The following is a 16871-nucleotide window of genomic DNA, read 5'->3' on the forward strand; positions in this document are numbered from 1 at the left end:
GTCATCATTCTGAGTAACAGGGACTACAGGAACACACTGCCAAGCCCAACTCTCTCAGTACTTTAATGTTGAAAGACACGAAGAAAATGCCTAGAAGGTATACTTGAAAGTTCTTTTTTTTTTTTTTATTATACTTTAAGTTCTAGGGTGCATGTGCATAATGTGCAGGTTTGTTACATATGTATATTTGTGCCATGTTGGTGTGCTGCACCCATCAACTCGTCAGCACCCATCAATTTGTCATTTATATCAGGTATAACTCCCAATGCAATCCCTCCCCCCTCCCCCCTCCCCATGATAGGCCCCGATGTGTGATGTTCCCCTTCCCGAGTCCAAGTGATGTCATTGTTCAGTTCCCACCTATGAGTGAGAACATGCGGTGTTTGGTTTTCTGTTCTTGTGATAGTTTGCTAAGAATGATGGTTTCCAGCTGCATCCATGTCCCTACAAAGGACACAAACTCATCCTTTTTTATGGCTGCATAATATTCCATGGTGTATATGTGCCACATTTTCTTAATACAGTCTGTCACAGATGGACATTTGGGTTGATTCCAAGTCTTTGCTATTGTGAATAGTGCCGCAATAAACATACGTGTGCATGTGTCTTTATAGCAGCATGATTTATAATCCTTTGGGTATATACCCAGTAGTGGGATGGCTGGGTCATATGGTACATCTAGTTCTAGATCCTTGAGGAATCGCCATACTGTTTTCCATAATGGTTGAACTAGTTTACAATCCCACCAACAGTGTAAAAGTGTTCCTATTTCTCCACATCCTCTCCAGCACCTGTTGTTTCCTGACTTTTTAATGATTGCCATTCTAACAGGTGTGAGATGGTATCTCATTGTGGTTTTGATTTGCATTTCTCTGATGGCCAGTGATGATGAGCATTTTTTCATGTGTCTGTTGGCTGTATGAATGTCTTCTTTTGAGAAATGTCTGTTCATATCCTTTGCCCACTTTTTGATGGGGTTGTTTGTTTTTTTCTTGTAAATTTGTTTGAGTTCTTTGTAGATTCTGGATATTAGCCCTTTGTCAGATGAGTAGATTGCAAAAATTTTCTCCCATTCTGTAGGTTGCCTGTTCACTCTGATGGTAGTTTCTTTCGCTGTGCAGAAGCTCTTTAGTTTAATTAGATTCTTATTAAGATACATCAAAGGATGGCCTATTAGGTTTCTTGTGGGAAGTGAAAATTGATAAATTTTGCTTTCATGTTTTCCAGTAATAAATAGAATAAACCTTCTGCAAATCTTGGTAGAGAAGTAACCTAAAGCTACTAAAAAACAAGCAGGCAAAACAAAAATATTTCTTCTGTTGGAGAATACCTTTTCCTCAGGAACAGTTAAAATTTCTATACTAAACTAACAGAGACAAAAGACTTATTTAATAAATATTCTAAATGCATAGAATAATATACTAGTATCAGGAAAGTAATTTCATCTCTGCTACATATGCTCTTGGATTTTCCTTCCGTGTATCTCACCTGCCTCTTGCCCCCATATTAAAGTATAATTTTTCCCTCAGACAGTCCCTCCAAAGTAGAAGGACCTCATTTAAGAACTGAGAGTCCATGAATGATCCAATTTATTAAAAAATAAAATATATACTCTGAAAAGGAAGATCTGAAGATAAAATGAATCAGAAAATCAATAGACTTTTTAAAAAATGCAATAATGGACAGCAAGGAACACTATACCTGTTCTGCTTTAAATTACCTGCTAAAAGAGATGGGTAAAAAAACTCAGATTTATAAATATAGTACCTACTACTCACTAAGAGTAAAATTACAACACAAAGCTCATCCATCCTCCGTCCCAGCCAAACGCTAATAATTACTCAAAATTTAATTATTCATTTCAAACATAGTATGCATATATACAATACATGAAACTTGTTTGACCAGGGTTTTTAAAGCTCAGAGCTGATATCAACAAATTATTACTAATATTAGTTGGCAGTACTCAATTATATTAATAATTCTATATATCTGAATGTATCACTGACACTAATTTCATGAAGCTTCCAAATTATCCAAAAATACATTTTTCTACTGACATCTCAATATGATTATTTACATTTGAAATGATTATTTAATTATCAGCAACAAAATGAATTGTTAAAACCATTAGTTCAGAACAACCAGGTCAAGAAAGAGCTTCAAGACTTGTTATGTAAACTCTCTTAAAAATACAGCAATTTATATTTTTTACAACTCATATGCCAAACAGTACATATTTCCAATATTAAATTAACTTAAAATTTAGCAATACTAAATTAATGATACAAGGAGGGGAAAACTTACTTGGCCATAAAACTATATCAGGAATTCGCTCAAACATTCCTTCCCTGAGCAAAAATATCTCATGAAGACAATGACCTGTTTTGTGGTTAAAAAAACAAAAACACAAAAACAGCTTAAAATATAGAAAATTTTTGTTAAAAATAAATAGGGCTAATATAAAGTAACTTACCATGAGCTCTAAATACTCGATCATCTGCCTCTTGTGAATATGAAATATTAGTTTCTTTAAGGTCACGAAGAAAATCTTCATTTACAACAGAAGGAGGTGTATCACTAGGATTTAAGGATGCCTAGAAAATAAAATTGATTTCTTTGACTTATTTTTAGACAACGAATTTTGGGTACTTAAGTTAGAGAGAATGACTACAAAATGTAGACTTTTTTTAAAACATTCAAAGTAAGGCTGAAGCATAGGAAAATACAAAACAACATATACAGAAATCAGCTTTATGAGAGTAACAAATTACAAATGCTCTGGTTAATCACAATCATTTCTAAAGATTATAATCAACAGGGAAGAGAGCAAAGTATCAAATCTTTCATTTCAGATTAAGGAGACTGGGAGAAAGTTACTTGACTTGTACACTATCTACACTTAATCTGTCGATAAAATTTAGCATTTCTGGCCAGGTGCAGGGGCTCACACCTGTACTCCCAGCACTTTGGGAGGCCAAGGTAGGCGGACCACGAGGTCAGGAGATCGACATCATCCTGGCTAACACAGTGAAACTCTGCCTCTACTAAAAAAACAAAAATTAGCCGGGCATGGTGGCGGGCGCCTGTAGTCCCAGCTACTTGGGAGGCTGAGGCAGGAGAATGGTGTGAACTCAGGAGGCAGAGCTTGCAGTGAGCCAAGATCACGCCACCACACTCCAGCCTGGGCAACAGAGTGAGACTCCATCTCAAAACAAAAACAAAAACAAAAAAAAATTAGCATTTCTTATTATTCAATTGCCATTTTAAAATGATAAACAGAAAGCCTCAAAATAGGTAATAAATCCATTTTTATAGAGCTGCTTTAAAACTCACAACATAATTATAAACTTGATATTCAATTTCACCTAACAGGTAACTTGAAATCTAATCTTCAACTTCAAAGTTAAAACTATGAGTCATTGGGCATGTCACCAAACTTCTATGAGCCTTGGCTTCTTCATCTGTTAAATGAGATTATCACCATAGGGCTATTATAAGGAAGGCAGGTTAAATGTGATAATTTTTGTGAAAAGCACTTAATAGCATGCCTAGAACATAGGAAGAGGTCTATAAATGGCCGGCCAAGTAAAATCTGCTATGGGGGATGGGGGGAAGCTATCATTACAGTATTTGGAAAAAAGAAAATATAAGAATATGCAAAGAACAAATATGATACTTCCATATTATCTTAATCTCTTATTAAGGTACTGCATAATAAATACTTATTGAGTGGTTGCTATAAGCTAGGCACTCTTCAAGGTCTTGAGGATACAACAGAGAGTTAAACAGAAAAAAGTATTTTGACCTTGTGAAATTTATCCCATAGGAGAAGGAAATACTAAAAGAACTCCAACAAAATATATTAATATTTTAAGTCATTAAGAACTGAAAAGGGCTCAAAAACTGGTGAAACTTCTAACTATAGTATGTGAATTGTATCAATGTCAAAAACAAGTAATTGCAAATAGTAGAGAGATTGAGAGAGAGAGAATTTAAGAGATAAAAAAAGAGACCTCTAGGAAAAGTTAAAAGATGGCTTGGGAGGGGTAGAATTAGTTGTTCAGCCTAACTTAATAACTAGAATAAAATAACTGTGGATTTTTAAATAAACCCAACAAGTACTCACCAAATACCTATACCACTTAATAACAAGTTGGATACAGTGGAGAATATTGTATAAGACATAGCCCCTGTACTTATGGAACTTATATCCAGTTAGAGAGACTGGAATACAGAATAGTATGCTACAGCAAAATAATAATAAAAACACAACAAAAATAATAATAATAAAAAGAAATGCTAAATATTTCATTAGTTTCATTCATATATATATATATATATATACACATATATATATACAGTTTAAAGTTTCCTAATTCTACTTTCAGAAAAGTGAAACTACATGAACAAACTAAAATCCTCAATCGCTCATATCTTAATCAAATTTTTACTTTTTATAATTCTTTAAATATTCTAAATGTCCTAATATTAAATGTGATTTTACATTTTTATTTTAAATTATTCTCCATTAATCCTAGATTATGGTCAGTCTATTAAATAATCTAAACATCACAGCAACTTATATTTCTGTAACAAGCACTCTTTAAGAAAGTAAATAATTTGCACTTCACTACTACCTTGTGAGAGGCAGAACAAATAGTTATTACTCCCAATTCTAAAACTAACCAAGGCTCAGAGGAGATAAAAAGTTTGCCAGATAAATCTCAGATAAATTGTGAGACTAGGGTCTAGATCTGTGACGCTGAATAACTGCCCATAACACTCTAACAAGGCCAATATAATTAATAGGCTTTATAACAAAAAACATGACAGTTGCAGTGAATCCAATATAACAAATTACAAAGAGAAATCATATTAATTTGGGTTTAAAAACACAGTTACATGTATTAGTAATAATTTTTGTTTGCTTACTTTAGAGGTAGTTTTATGCTCCACATTTACTCCAAGGGTATTCTGGATCCATTCTTTAAATGTTGGTAAACCCATGCCACTAAGAGGGTACCTAAGGTACAAAGAAAGTAAAAATATTAGAGTAAAGTATCTTCATTTAAATTTAAAGCTTAAATTCTGCTTCCAGTGATGGTCAAGCAGCTACTATCAAACCAATACTTTCACATGTAACTATAAACTCTGAACAAAAGCAAAACAAACAAAACCCAGCTATCCAAAGGCAGTATAGACAGACCAAAAGCAGTCAAAAATAGGGGAGAAGGGTGTGTTACATTTGAAAAAAAGCAAAAAATACTACGTAAGTTCATAAGTTTCCAGTTTGGTTTTGCTTTTTACGTAAGTTTTAGCTTCATGGCAGGCCCCAGCTGGTGCCTCAAAAGGTAATAAAAATGCTGAAAATTTACAGTCTTCCTGGCTTAAAGAACCAGAGCACAGTGTTTGGGGTGAATGCTGCATCTGGAAAGCATACTGGGAAATCACAGAAAGAAGCAAGTAAGACAGGAACCTATCTATCATTTCTCTCCAAATGTCTGGCTGACTCTTAATGGCATGTATAGAAAACATACTAGAATATTCTAGGCAACCCAGTTAAAGTTAAAAAAAAAACTGGACAGACAATTCAGCTGCTCACCACAGGGGGACAGAATTTAGAGTTTCAGATCAGTCAAGTTAATTGCTTGATTTAAAACAAATTTTTTAAAGGTCTCTTCAGAGGAATATAACAGAATCCAGAGTTCCTACATCATGTACAATGTCCAAAACACACTCCAGTATTACTAGACAAGAACAAACTGTAAAGTATGACTCATAATCAAGAAAAAGGCCAATTAATGATGACTGACCCCAAAATGACCCAAGATACTGGAAGTAGCACACAAGGGTTTTAAAGCAGCTATTATAGCTATGCCAATGGACAAAATGGAAAATGTACTCCCAGGGAATATTAGAAAAAAAAAAAAAATCTTAGCAGAGAAATAAAAAAAACTATAAAAAAGAACACAATAGAAATTCTATAATTGAATCTCTGAGACATTCCACTTGCATCTCATTACAATTTTCATTTGAATTTTACTGAGTACTTATGAAATTGAGCATCTATTCCTATATCTACTGTACATTTGGATATCCTCCATTTTGAAAACCAGTTCAAGTCTTTTGCTCATTTTCCTCCTGGGTTATTGTTTTCTCAATTACATGTAAGAAATCTTTATATATTTATAAAATGAAAGATATATATATTAGACATCTTCTCTTACTCTGTGATTTATCCTTTCACTCTCTTAAAGGAGTCCCGTAGTTTGGATACCGAACCCTCCAGAACTCATGTTGAAATCTGATCCCCTAGTGGGAGGTGTTTGGGTCATGGAGGTATATCTTTATGAACAGATTAATGCCCTGGGGGGAGGGAGAGAAGTGTGAGTGAGTTCTGTTAGTTCCCACAAGAGCTGGTTGTTTAAAAAGAGACTGGCACCTCCCTACCATCTCTCTCTTGCTTCCAGTTTCACCATGTGATCTCAGCACATACCAGCTCCCCTTCCCCTTCTGCAGGAGTGGAAGCAGCTTGAGGTCCTCACCAGAAGCAGACCCTGATGCCATGTTTCTTGCACAGCCTGCAGAACCATGAGCCAAACAAACCTCTATTCTTTATTAATTACCCAGTCTCAGGTATTCCCAATAAAATAAAAAGGTGACCACCTTCAAGATACTTGAACTTACAGATATAGAGTAAGTATTACTATCATGTATAAAATTTAAAACTACCTTCTATCACTAAAATAAAGTATTTATATATCTATATCTGAATGCACAATATTTAACACTCAGAAGACTGTACTTAGCATTGCAGAATACATGGAATTGGTATTATGACTCCTGTTCTTAAGAAACTTACAACCTAGCTTAGTCAAAGCTGCAGCAACATATAATTTGTGAGATGAACACATGGGCAGAGAACCTGAAACTAACCAGAGATGTGATAAATAGAAAGCTAAGCACCTATACCAATTGTTGAATCACAGTGACTACTGAATGGATCTTCTTCTTTTCCATGACTGAAGGTTAGTTTGAGAACATTAAATGGGTTTTTTGTAAAATATAAGGTGAGATCAATTTATCACTTTCCCATAGGGCTGAAATAGACTATACTATAGAAGATACAGAACCAGAACGAGTTTTCAAGGCCAATGAAATTTCTGTGGACAAAAATTATCCAAGAGGGAAGTGCACATCAGGACGGACAATGACTAAAGACAAAGTGACTCTTACTCTGGGGCAGCACATAAGAAGCAACAAAAATATTAGTGTATGTTGCAGGAAGTCAGGGACCCCAAACGGAGGGACCAGCTGGAGCTGCGGCAAAGGAACAAAAATTGTGAAGATTTCATGGACATTTATCAGTTCCTAAAATTAATACTCTTATAATTTCTTATGTCTATCTTGTCTTTAATCTCTTAATCCTGTTATCTTCGTAAGCTAAGAATGTACGTCACCTCAGGACCACTATTGTACAAATTGATTGTAAAACGTGTGTTTGAACAATACTAAATCAGTGCACCTTGAAAACGAATGGAATAACAGCAATTTTAAGGAACAAGGGAAGACAACCAAAGGTCTGACTGCCTGCGGGGTTGGGTAGAACAGAGCCATATTTTTCTTCTTGCAGAGAGCCTATAAACGGACCTGCAAGTAGGAGAGATATTGCTGAATTTTTTTCCCAGCAAGAAATATTAATAATTAATACCCTGGGGAAGGAATGTACTCCTTGGGGGGAGGTATATAAATGGCCGCTCTGGGAGTGTGTTTTATGCAGTTGAGATAAGGACTGAAGTATGCCCTGGTCTCCTGCAGTACCCTCAGGCTTATTAGGGTGGGGAAAAGATCCCACCCTGGTAAATTTGAGGTCAGACTGGTTCTCTGCTATCGAATTCTGTTTTCTGTTGTTTAAGATGTTTATCAAGACAATATGTGCACAGCCAAACATAGACCCTCATCAGTAATTCTAATTTTGCCCTTGCCTTGTGATCTTTGCTTTGTCCTTTGCCTTGTGATCTTTATTGCCCTTTGAAGCATGTGATCTTTGTGACCTAATTCCTGTTCGTACACTCCCTCCCCTTTTGAAATCCCTAATAAAAATCTGATGGTTTTGCAGCTCAGGGGGCATTACGGACCTACCGACAATGTGGTATCACCCCTGGCAGCCCAGCTGTAAAATCCCTCTCTTTGTAATCTTTCTCTTTATTTCTCAGACTGGCCAACACTTAGGGAAAAATAGAAAGAACCTACGTTGAAATACTGGGGGTGGGTTCCCCTGATAAGTATATACAATTATCTAGCCTCAGGGTGAGTTCCACAATTGCTAAGCAGTTTAACAGCCTTTTTATAATCAGACAAAGCTTCAATTAAAAATTATGCCATCAAAAAGACAAAGTCTAACAAACTCAAATTCTTCATTTATATACTAACTTGTGATTTGTAAGTACCCAACTAATATATAACACCCATAAAGTCAAAAATAACGACATTTTTCAAAAATTTTACTTTACAGAAATCTCCAGGGACTGAGATGGCTGATTAAAAGCAGCTGTGGTCTACAGCTCTCATGGAGAAGAATGAAAATGGCAACTGAATTCAGCACCTTCAGCTGAAATATCCAGATTCTCACACTGCGACTGACTAGGCCGACAGCTCAACCCATGGAGAACAAAGAAAAGCAGGGTGGGGCGATGGTCCAACTGGGAGAAGCATGGAGCCAAAGGAACTCCCACCCCCATCCAAGCAGAGCAGTGAGAGATTGTGCAACCCCACGAGGGAAACCACACTTCTCCCACAAGTCTTTGTAACCTGTGGATCAGGAGATCCCCTCGTGACTCCACGCCACCAGGGCCTTGAGTTCAATACACAGAGCTGTGCAGAGTCTCAAAAGAACAGTCACTCAGGCTCACATAGTAACCCAGGAGTTTTGCAGACTCTGCCCCAGGAATCCCAGCAAGGTGGGAGATCCATGTGCTCACTCTTCTAGGAGAGGGACTGAATCCAGGGATCTAAGCAGCATTGTTCTGTAGGCCACACTTTCACCTCACAAGGTAAGATCCACTAGCTTGGAACTCCAGTCAGACAGTGCAACAAGCTAGAGACTGCCTGAGATGGATGAGTTCCCTGGAGGAGGAGCAACTACCATTTCTGTGGTTAGGTTGACTTAGCTGTTCTAACCTGCCAGTTCCAGGCAGTCCAGGTGGTCAGAACAAGAAGGAATCCCACACAATGCAACACAGCTGCTATGCCAGATTGTGGCCAGACTACTTTTTTTAAGTGGGACCCCAATCCATTGCTCCTCATTGGGTGGGGACTCCCTGTGCGAATTTCAGCAACTCGAGCCAGGGTTACACAGACAGAACTCTGATCTCTCCCTGGGACAGAGCCCCCTGGGGGAGAGGCGACCGATGTCTCTGCAGTTCAGTTGACTCAGCCTTTCCAGTCTGCTGGCTCTGAAGAGTCTAGGCAGTCTTGACATGGAAGAGTTATCCCCAACATGGCACACCTGCTCCACCAAAAATCAGCCATCCTATTCCTCCTGACTGGGTCAGAGCTCCCAACAGGGGTCTCCTGACAACTCCTACAGGAGCATCCAGGCCAGCAACAGGTCACTACCCACCCTGGGATGGGGCTCCCAAAGGAAAAAGCAGGCTGCCATCTTTGCTGTTTCACAGCCTCCACTGGTGATACCTCCAGGTCTGGGAAAAATGAGGCAAATAGGGTCACGAGCAATCCCCCAACAAACCACAGCAGCCCTACGAAAAAGTGGCTTGACTGTTAAAAGAAAAACAAACAAACAGAAAGCAACAATAACAGCATCAATAAAAAAGACCACACAAAAATCGCACTCAAAGGTCAGCAATCTCAAAAAATTGAAGCTAGATAATCCCACAAAGATGAGAAAGAATCAATGCAAAAATACTGAAAACTCAAAAAGCCAGAGTGCCTCTTCTCCAAATGACCACAATATCTCTGCAGCAAGGGCCCAGAACTGGGCTGAGGCTGAGATCGTTGAATTCACAGAAGTAGGCTTCAGAAGATGGGTAATAACAAACTTTGCTGAGGGAAAGGAGCATGCTGTAACCCAATGCAAAAAAGCTAAGAATCATGATAAAACAATACAGGAGCTGAAAACCAGAAGAGCCAGTTTAGAGAGGAGCATAACTAATCTGATGGAGCTAAAAAACACAACACAAGAAATTCACAATGCAATCACAAGTATCAACAGCAAAATAGACCAAGTGGAGGAAAGAATCTCAAAGCTTGAAGACTACAGTCTTCAAGGCAGACAAGAATAGAGAAAAAGGAATGAACAAAACCTCTGAGAAATATGGGACTATACAAAAAAGACTGGACCTATGACTGATTGGGGTACCCAAAAGAGATGGAGAGAATGGAACCAAGTTGAAAAACATACTTCAGAATATCATCCAGGAGAACTTCCCCAACTTAGCAAGACAGGCCAACATTCAAATGCAGGAGGTCCAGAGAACCCCAGTAAGATACTCCATGGGAAGATCAACCCCAAGACACATAATCATCAGATTCTCAAAGGTTGAAAAGAGAGAAAAAAATATAATGGGCAGCCAGAGAGAAAGGCCAGGTCATCTACAAAGGGAAACCCATCAGACTAAGAGCAGACATTTCAGCAAAAACCCTACAAGCCAGAAGAGATTGGGGGCCAATATTCAACATTCTTAAAGAAAAGAATTTCCAACCCAGAATTTCACATCCAGCCAAACTAAGCTTCATAAGCAAAGAAGATACTTTCCAGACAAGCAAATGCTGAGGGAATTCATCACCACCAGGCCTGCCTTGCAAGAGCTCCTGAAGAAAGCACTAAATATGAAAAAGAAAAACTGTTACCAGCCACTATAAAAACACATTGAAGTACACAGACCAGTGACACTATGAAGCAACCACATAAACAAGTCTGCAAAATAACAATCTAGCATCATGATGACAGGATCAAATTCACACAAAATAAAAACCTTAAATGTAAATGGGCTAAATGCCCCAGTTAAAAGACACAGAATTGCAAGCTGGGGGAAGAGTCAAGACCCATTATGCTGTCCTCAAGAGACCCATGTAACATGCAAAGACACACATGGACTCAAAATAAAGGGATGGAGGAAAATTTACCAAGCAAATGGAAAACAGAAAAAAGCAGTGGCCGCAATCCTAGTTTCTGACAAAACAGATTTTAAACCAACAAAGACCAAAAAAGACAAAGAAGGGCATTACATAATGGTAAAGGGTTCAATTCAACAAGAAGAGCTAACTATGCTAAATATATATGTACCCAATAGAGGAGCACCCAGATCCAAAAGCAAGTTATTAGAGACCTACAAAGAGACTTATACTCTCACACAATAATAATGAGAGGCTTTAACATCCCACTGACAATATCAGACAGATCACTGAGACAGAAAATTAAAAGATATTCAGGACCTGAACTTAGCTTTGGATCAAGCAGACTTGACAGACATCAAGAGTCCACCCAAAAGCAACAGAATATATATTTTTCTCATAGCCACAACACTTACTCTAAAATTGATCACATAATTGGAATTAAAACACCCCTCAGCAAATGCAAAATAACTGAAATCATAACAATCTCTCAGACTACAGCACAATCAAATTAGAATCAAGACTTTAAAAAATCACTCAAAACCACACAACTACATAGAAACTGAACAACCTGAATGACTCCTGGGTGAAACTAAGCCAGAAATCTAGAAGTTATTTGAAACTAATGAGAACAAAGAGACAAAGTACCAGAATCTCTGCAACACAGCTAAAGCAGTGTTAAGAGGAAAATTTATAGCACTAAATGCCCACATCAAAAAGCTTCAAGTAGAAAGATCTCAAACTAACAACCTAACATGACAACTAAAAGAACTAGAGAACCAACAACAAACAAGCCCCAAAGGTAGCAGAACACAAGAAATAACCAAGATCAGAGCAGAACCGAAGAAGATAGAGATGTCAAAAACCCTTCAAAAAGCCAATGAATCCAGGAGCTAGGTTTTTTTGTTTGTTTGTTTTGTTTTTTGTTTTTGTTTTTTGAAAAAATAAATAGGTAGACTGCTAGCTAGACTAATAAAGAAGAAAAGAGAGAAGAATCAGACACCATCAAAAATGATAAGGGGGATATCACGACTGACACTACAGAAATACAAATAATCATCAAAGAATACTATGAACACCTCTATGCACATGAACTAGAAAATCTAGAAAAAAGCGGGTAAGTTCCTGACATATACACCCTCCCAAGATTGAACCAGGAAGAACCTGAATCCCTGAAAAGACCAATAATGAGTTCTGAAAATGAGATAGTAATAAATTGCTTGCCAACCAAAAAAAGCCCAGGACCGGATAGATTTACAGTTGAATTCTACTAGAGGTACAAAGAAGAGCTGGTACCATTTCTACTGGAACTAAATTGAAAAGGAGGGACTGCTACCTAACTCCTTTTATGAGACCAGCATCATCCTGATACCAAAACCTGGCAGAGACACAACAACAAAAAAGAAAAATTTAGGCCAGTATCCCTGATGAACATCAATGCAAAAATCCTCAATAAAATACTGGCAAACTGAATCCAGCAATACATCAAAAAGCTTATCCACCACAATCAAAGTTGGTTCAACATATGCAAATCAATACATGTAATTTATCACATAAACAGAACTAAAGACAAAACCATATGATTATCTCAATGGACACAGAAAAGGCCTTAGATAAAAGTCAACATCTTTCATGTTAAAAACTCAATAAACTAAGTATTTAAGGACCATACCTCAAAATAATAAGAACCATATATAACAAACTCACAGTAAATATCATACCTGAATGAGCCAAAAGCTGGAAGCATTCTCCTCAAAAACCGGCACAAGACAAGGATGCTTTCTCTCACCACTACTATTCAACACAGTATTGGAAGTTCTGACCAGGGCAATCAGGCAAGACAAAGAAATAAAGAAAATTCAAACAGGAAGAGAGGAAGTCAAACTGTTTCTGTTTGCAGATAACATGATCCTATATCTAGAAACCCCCATTGTCTCAGCCCAAAAGCTTCTGAAGCTGATAAGCAACTTCAGCAAAGTCTCAGGATACAAAATCAATGTGCAAAAATCACTAGCATTCCTATACACCAACAACAGGCAAGAGGAGAGCCAAATCATGAAAGAACTCGCATTCACAATTGCTACAAAGAGAATAAAACACCCATGAATACATCTAACAAGGGAAGTGAAGGACCTCTTCAAGGACAACTACAAATCACTGCTCAGGGAAATCAGAGAAGACACAAACAAATGGAAAAACATTCCACGCTCATGGATAGGAAGAATCAATATTGTGAAAATGGCCATACTACCCAAAGTAATTTACAGATTCAATGCTATTCCCATTAAACTACCATTGACATTCTTCACAGAATTAGAAAAAACTATTTTAAAATTCATATGGAATCAAAAAAGAGCCCGTATAGCCAAGACAATCCTACACAAAAAGAACAAAGCTGGAAGCATCACACTACCCATGTTCCAACTGTACTACAAGACTACAGTAACCAAAACATCATGGTACTGGCACAAAAACAGACACATAGACCAATGGAACAGAATAGAGATCCCAGAAATAAGACTGCACACCTACAACCATCTGATCTTCAACAAACCTGACAAAAACAAGCAATGGTGAAAGGATTCCTTTTTTTTTTTTTTTTTTTTAAGACGAGAGTTTCACTCTTGTTGCCCAGGCTGGAGTGCAATGGCGCGATCTTGGCTCACCGCAACCTCCACCTCCCAGGTTCAAGCGATTCTCCTGCCTCAGCCTCCCAAGTAGCTGGGATTACAGGCATGCGCCACCATGCCCAGCTAATTTTTGTATTTTTAGTAGAGACAGGGTTTCTCCATGTTGGTCAGGCTGGTCTCGAACTCCCGACCTCAGGTGACCCACCCACCTCGGCCGCCCAAAGTGCTGGGATTACAGGCGTGAGCCACTGCGCCCGGACAGGATTCCCTATTTAATAAATGGTGCTGGGAGAACTGGCTAGCCATATGCAGAAAATTGAAACTATACCCCTTCCTTACATCTTACACAAAAATTAACTCAAGATGGATTAAAGACTTAAAAGTAAAATCCAAAACTATAAAAACCCCAGAAAAAAATCTAGGCAACAACATTCAGAACATAGGCATGGGCAAAGATTTCATGACGAAAACGCCAAAAGCAATTGCAACAAAAGCCAAAATTGACAAATGGGATCTAATTAAACTAAAGAGCTTCTGCACAGCAAAAAAAACTATCATCAGAGTGAACAGACAACCTATAGAGTGGGAGAAAATTTTTGCAATCTGAGCCTCTGACAAAGGTCTAATATCCAGAGCCTACAAGGAACTTAAACAAATTTATAAGAAAAAAACAACCCCATTAAAAAGTGGGCAAAGGACATGAACAGACACTTCTCAAAAGAAGACATTCATGCAGCCAACAAACATGAAAAAAAGCTCAGCATCACTCATCATTAGAGAAATGCAAATCAAAAGCCAGTCAGAATGCCGATTATTAAAAAGTACAGAAACAACAGATGCTGGCAAGATTACAGAGATTTTAAAGGAACGCTTTTACACTGTGGTGGGAGTATAAATTAGTTCAACCATTGTGGAAGACAGTGTGGTGATTCCTCAAAGATTTAGAGGCAGAAATACCATTTGACCCAGCAATTCCCTTACTGGCTATATACACAAAGGAATATAAATCATTCTATTATAAAAATAAATGCATGCATATGTTCATTGCAGCACCATTCACAATAGCAAAGACATGGAATCAACCCAAATGCCCATCAATGATTGACTGGAAAAGAAAATATGGTACATATACACCATGGAATACTATGCAGCCATAGAAAGGAACACAATCATGTCCTTTGCAGGGACAGGGATAGAGCTGGAAGCCATTATCCTCAGCAAACACACACAGGAACAGAAAATCAAATACCGCATGTTCTCACTTATAAGTGGGAGCTGAACAGTGAGAACACATGAACACAGGGAGGGGAACAACATACACTGGGGCGCATCGGGGGAGCGGTGGAAGGAGAGAGCGCATCGGGAAAAATCGCTAATGGATAGTGGGCTTAATAACCTAACAACCAAGGTGATGGGTTGATCTGTGTAGCAAACCACCATGGCACACGTTTAGCTAAGTAACAAACCTGCACATCCTGCACATGTACCCCAGAACTTAAAAGTTGAAGGAAAAAAAAAATCTACAGAATTGGCTCCAGAGTATTGCCTTATGCTGCTTAAATCCAGGAGGACTAAATTCATCCATACTTAGAAGGAATAAAAGTGGTAAGTTATAAATCTAGAGATTTATAAACTGATAAATTATAAATCTGTTTAGAAGATAGACTGCTCAGAAAAAAATTTCAGACCCTTCTCCTAACATAGGGAAAAAGCTGTTATTCTATAACAGCTTCTAATAATTGCTTACAACTTAATGCCTGGGTTTGAAATGTCAAAGTTACCCTCCCGCAAAATACATACAATCAACTACATTTCCATATAAAAATCTCTTTTCAATGTTCTTTGGATCAGAAATAGGAGAACCCCACACCTCATCAATTTTCACTGATAATCACTGTTAGTTTCTGGCACGTAGGATTTCCCTTTCTTTCTTTCCAGCTCTGTTATATTTCTTTCTTCTGATATTTTATCCAACTTTTCTATGTGGTTATAAAAGGCGAGGGGCCTGAATTATTTCAGTCCACCTCACTGCCAGAATAGAAAGTCTCTACAAAAAAATGTCAAAAATTGTCCTTACCTCTAATATTATTAATAAATAAGAGTGAATTAATACTGTTCAGCCAAACAGCGTTTTCTTGTACTCAGCCTTTGTAGTCGTGAATTCCATTTTCTCTTTCAGGAATATCACAATCTTCTTACGCTTCTGCCCTTTGCCTTTCACAGTAACAATAGGAATTTCTGACGCAAGATAAATTTTTATAATATGACTAACTCTACTGTGCTGGTATACAGAGCGTAGTGCTCCCAGGGTTTGGAGACAGAACAAGATCAGTACAGTGGATGAGTTTAGTTATCTGCAGAAGTAACTCAAAAGCACAGTATAATAGAAACTGCAGAAGAATGAAGCTTAAAAACACCTGGTTTTTAATCCCAATTTACCACTGAGCAGGCGACTTCAGGTAAGCTACTTAACTTTCCTCATCCTCATTATTTTTAAGAAGATAACTCTATCCATGTGATAGGGTTATTGTAAGATAACTCAGTAGGCACTCAATAAATAGTAGATATTATTATCTTAAGAGTGTTTGTAAATGTTTTCTGATAAAAATCAGAGAAACCTACTCATTCACCAATTATTCTCAGGAAAACAGACTAGATATAGAGAAAGTTATGATTCAATTCAACTCAGTTTATGACCCTGTGACAAGGTACTGGTGCTTCCCACCAAAACGGGAATTGAATTTTGTTTTGCTTTTTCATTTTAGTTACTGTTTGTTTAGTATATATTTAATCCCAGAGCACCTAAATCCCATTTATATGTTTGGGGAATTATCCTTTGTGTAAGTCTTGGAGGAAGGCAAAAGCTACCCTCCACTAATGCAAATTTGCCAGATATTCACTTTCCTGGTCTCTCTTGCAGGCTCTTCCAGTCAGATGCACCCTTATTCTCCCTCTCCCCGACTGGACTCTGACTTAGGAGTCAACAATGCAAAGAAATGAGGCCTTTAAGGAATGCGTTCTGGTAGGAGTGGTAGTAACGCATTAAAACCAACAGAAAAATTCTCTGGTTCTATTACAGCCTATATAAATATCTCTATCAAGACC

General features: G+C 37.7%; 1 protein-coding gene across 1 annotated transcript in view; it reads right to left on the reverse strand.

Annotated features, from left to right (window-relative positions):
- AGPS (alkylglycerone phosphate synthase) overlaps positions 1–16871 on the reverse strand; it is a 159557-nt gene that overhangs the window by 109342 nt on the left and 33344 nt on the right. The window contains exons 3-5 of the mRNA XM_010382432.2: positions 4936–5026; positions 2477–2597; positions 2308–2382 (exon numbers count right to left, since the gene is read on the reverse strand). Of these exons, the coding sequence (XP_010380734.2) occupies positions 2308–2382; positions 2477–2597; positions 4936–5026 (287 nt within the window). The remainder of the gene's footprint in view (positions 1–2307; positions 2383–2476; positions 2598–4935; positions 5027–16871) is intronic.

Source organism: Rhinopithecus roxellana, chromosome 14 (genome assembly GCF_007565055.1).
Source record: "Rhinopithecus roxellana isolate Shanxi Qingling chromosome 14, ASM756505v1, whole genome shotgun sequence".
NCBI lineage: Eukaryota > Metazoa > Chordata > Mammalia > Primates > Cercopithecidae > Rhinopithecus > Rhinopithecus roxellana.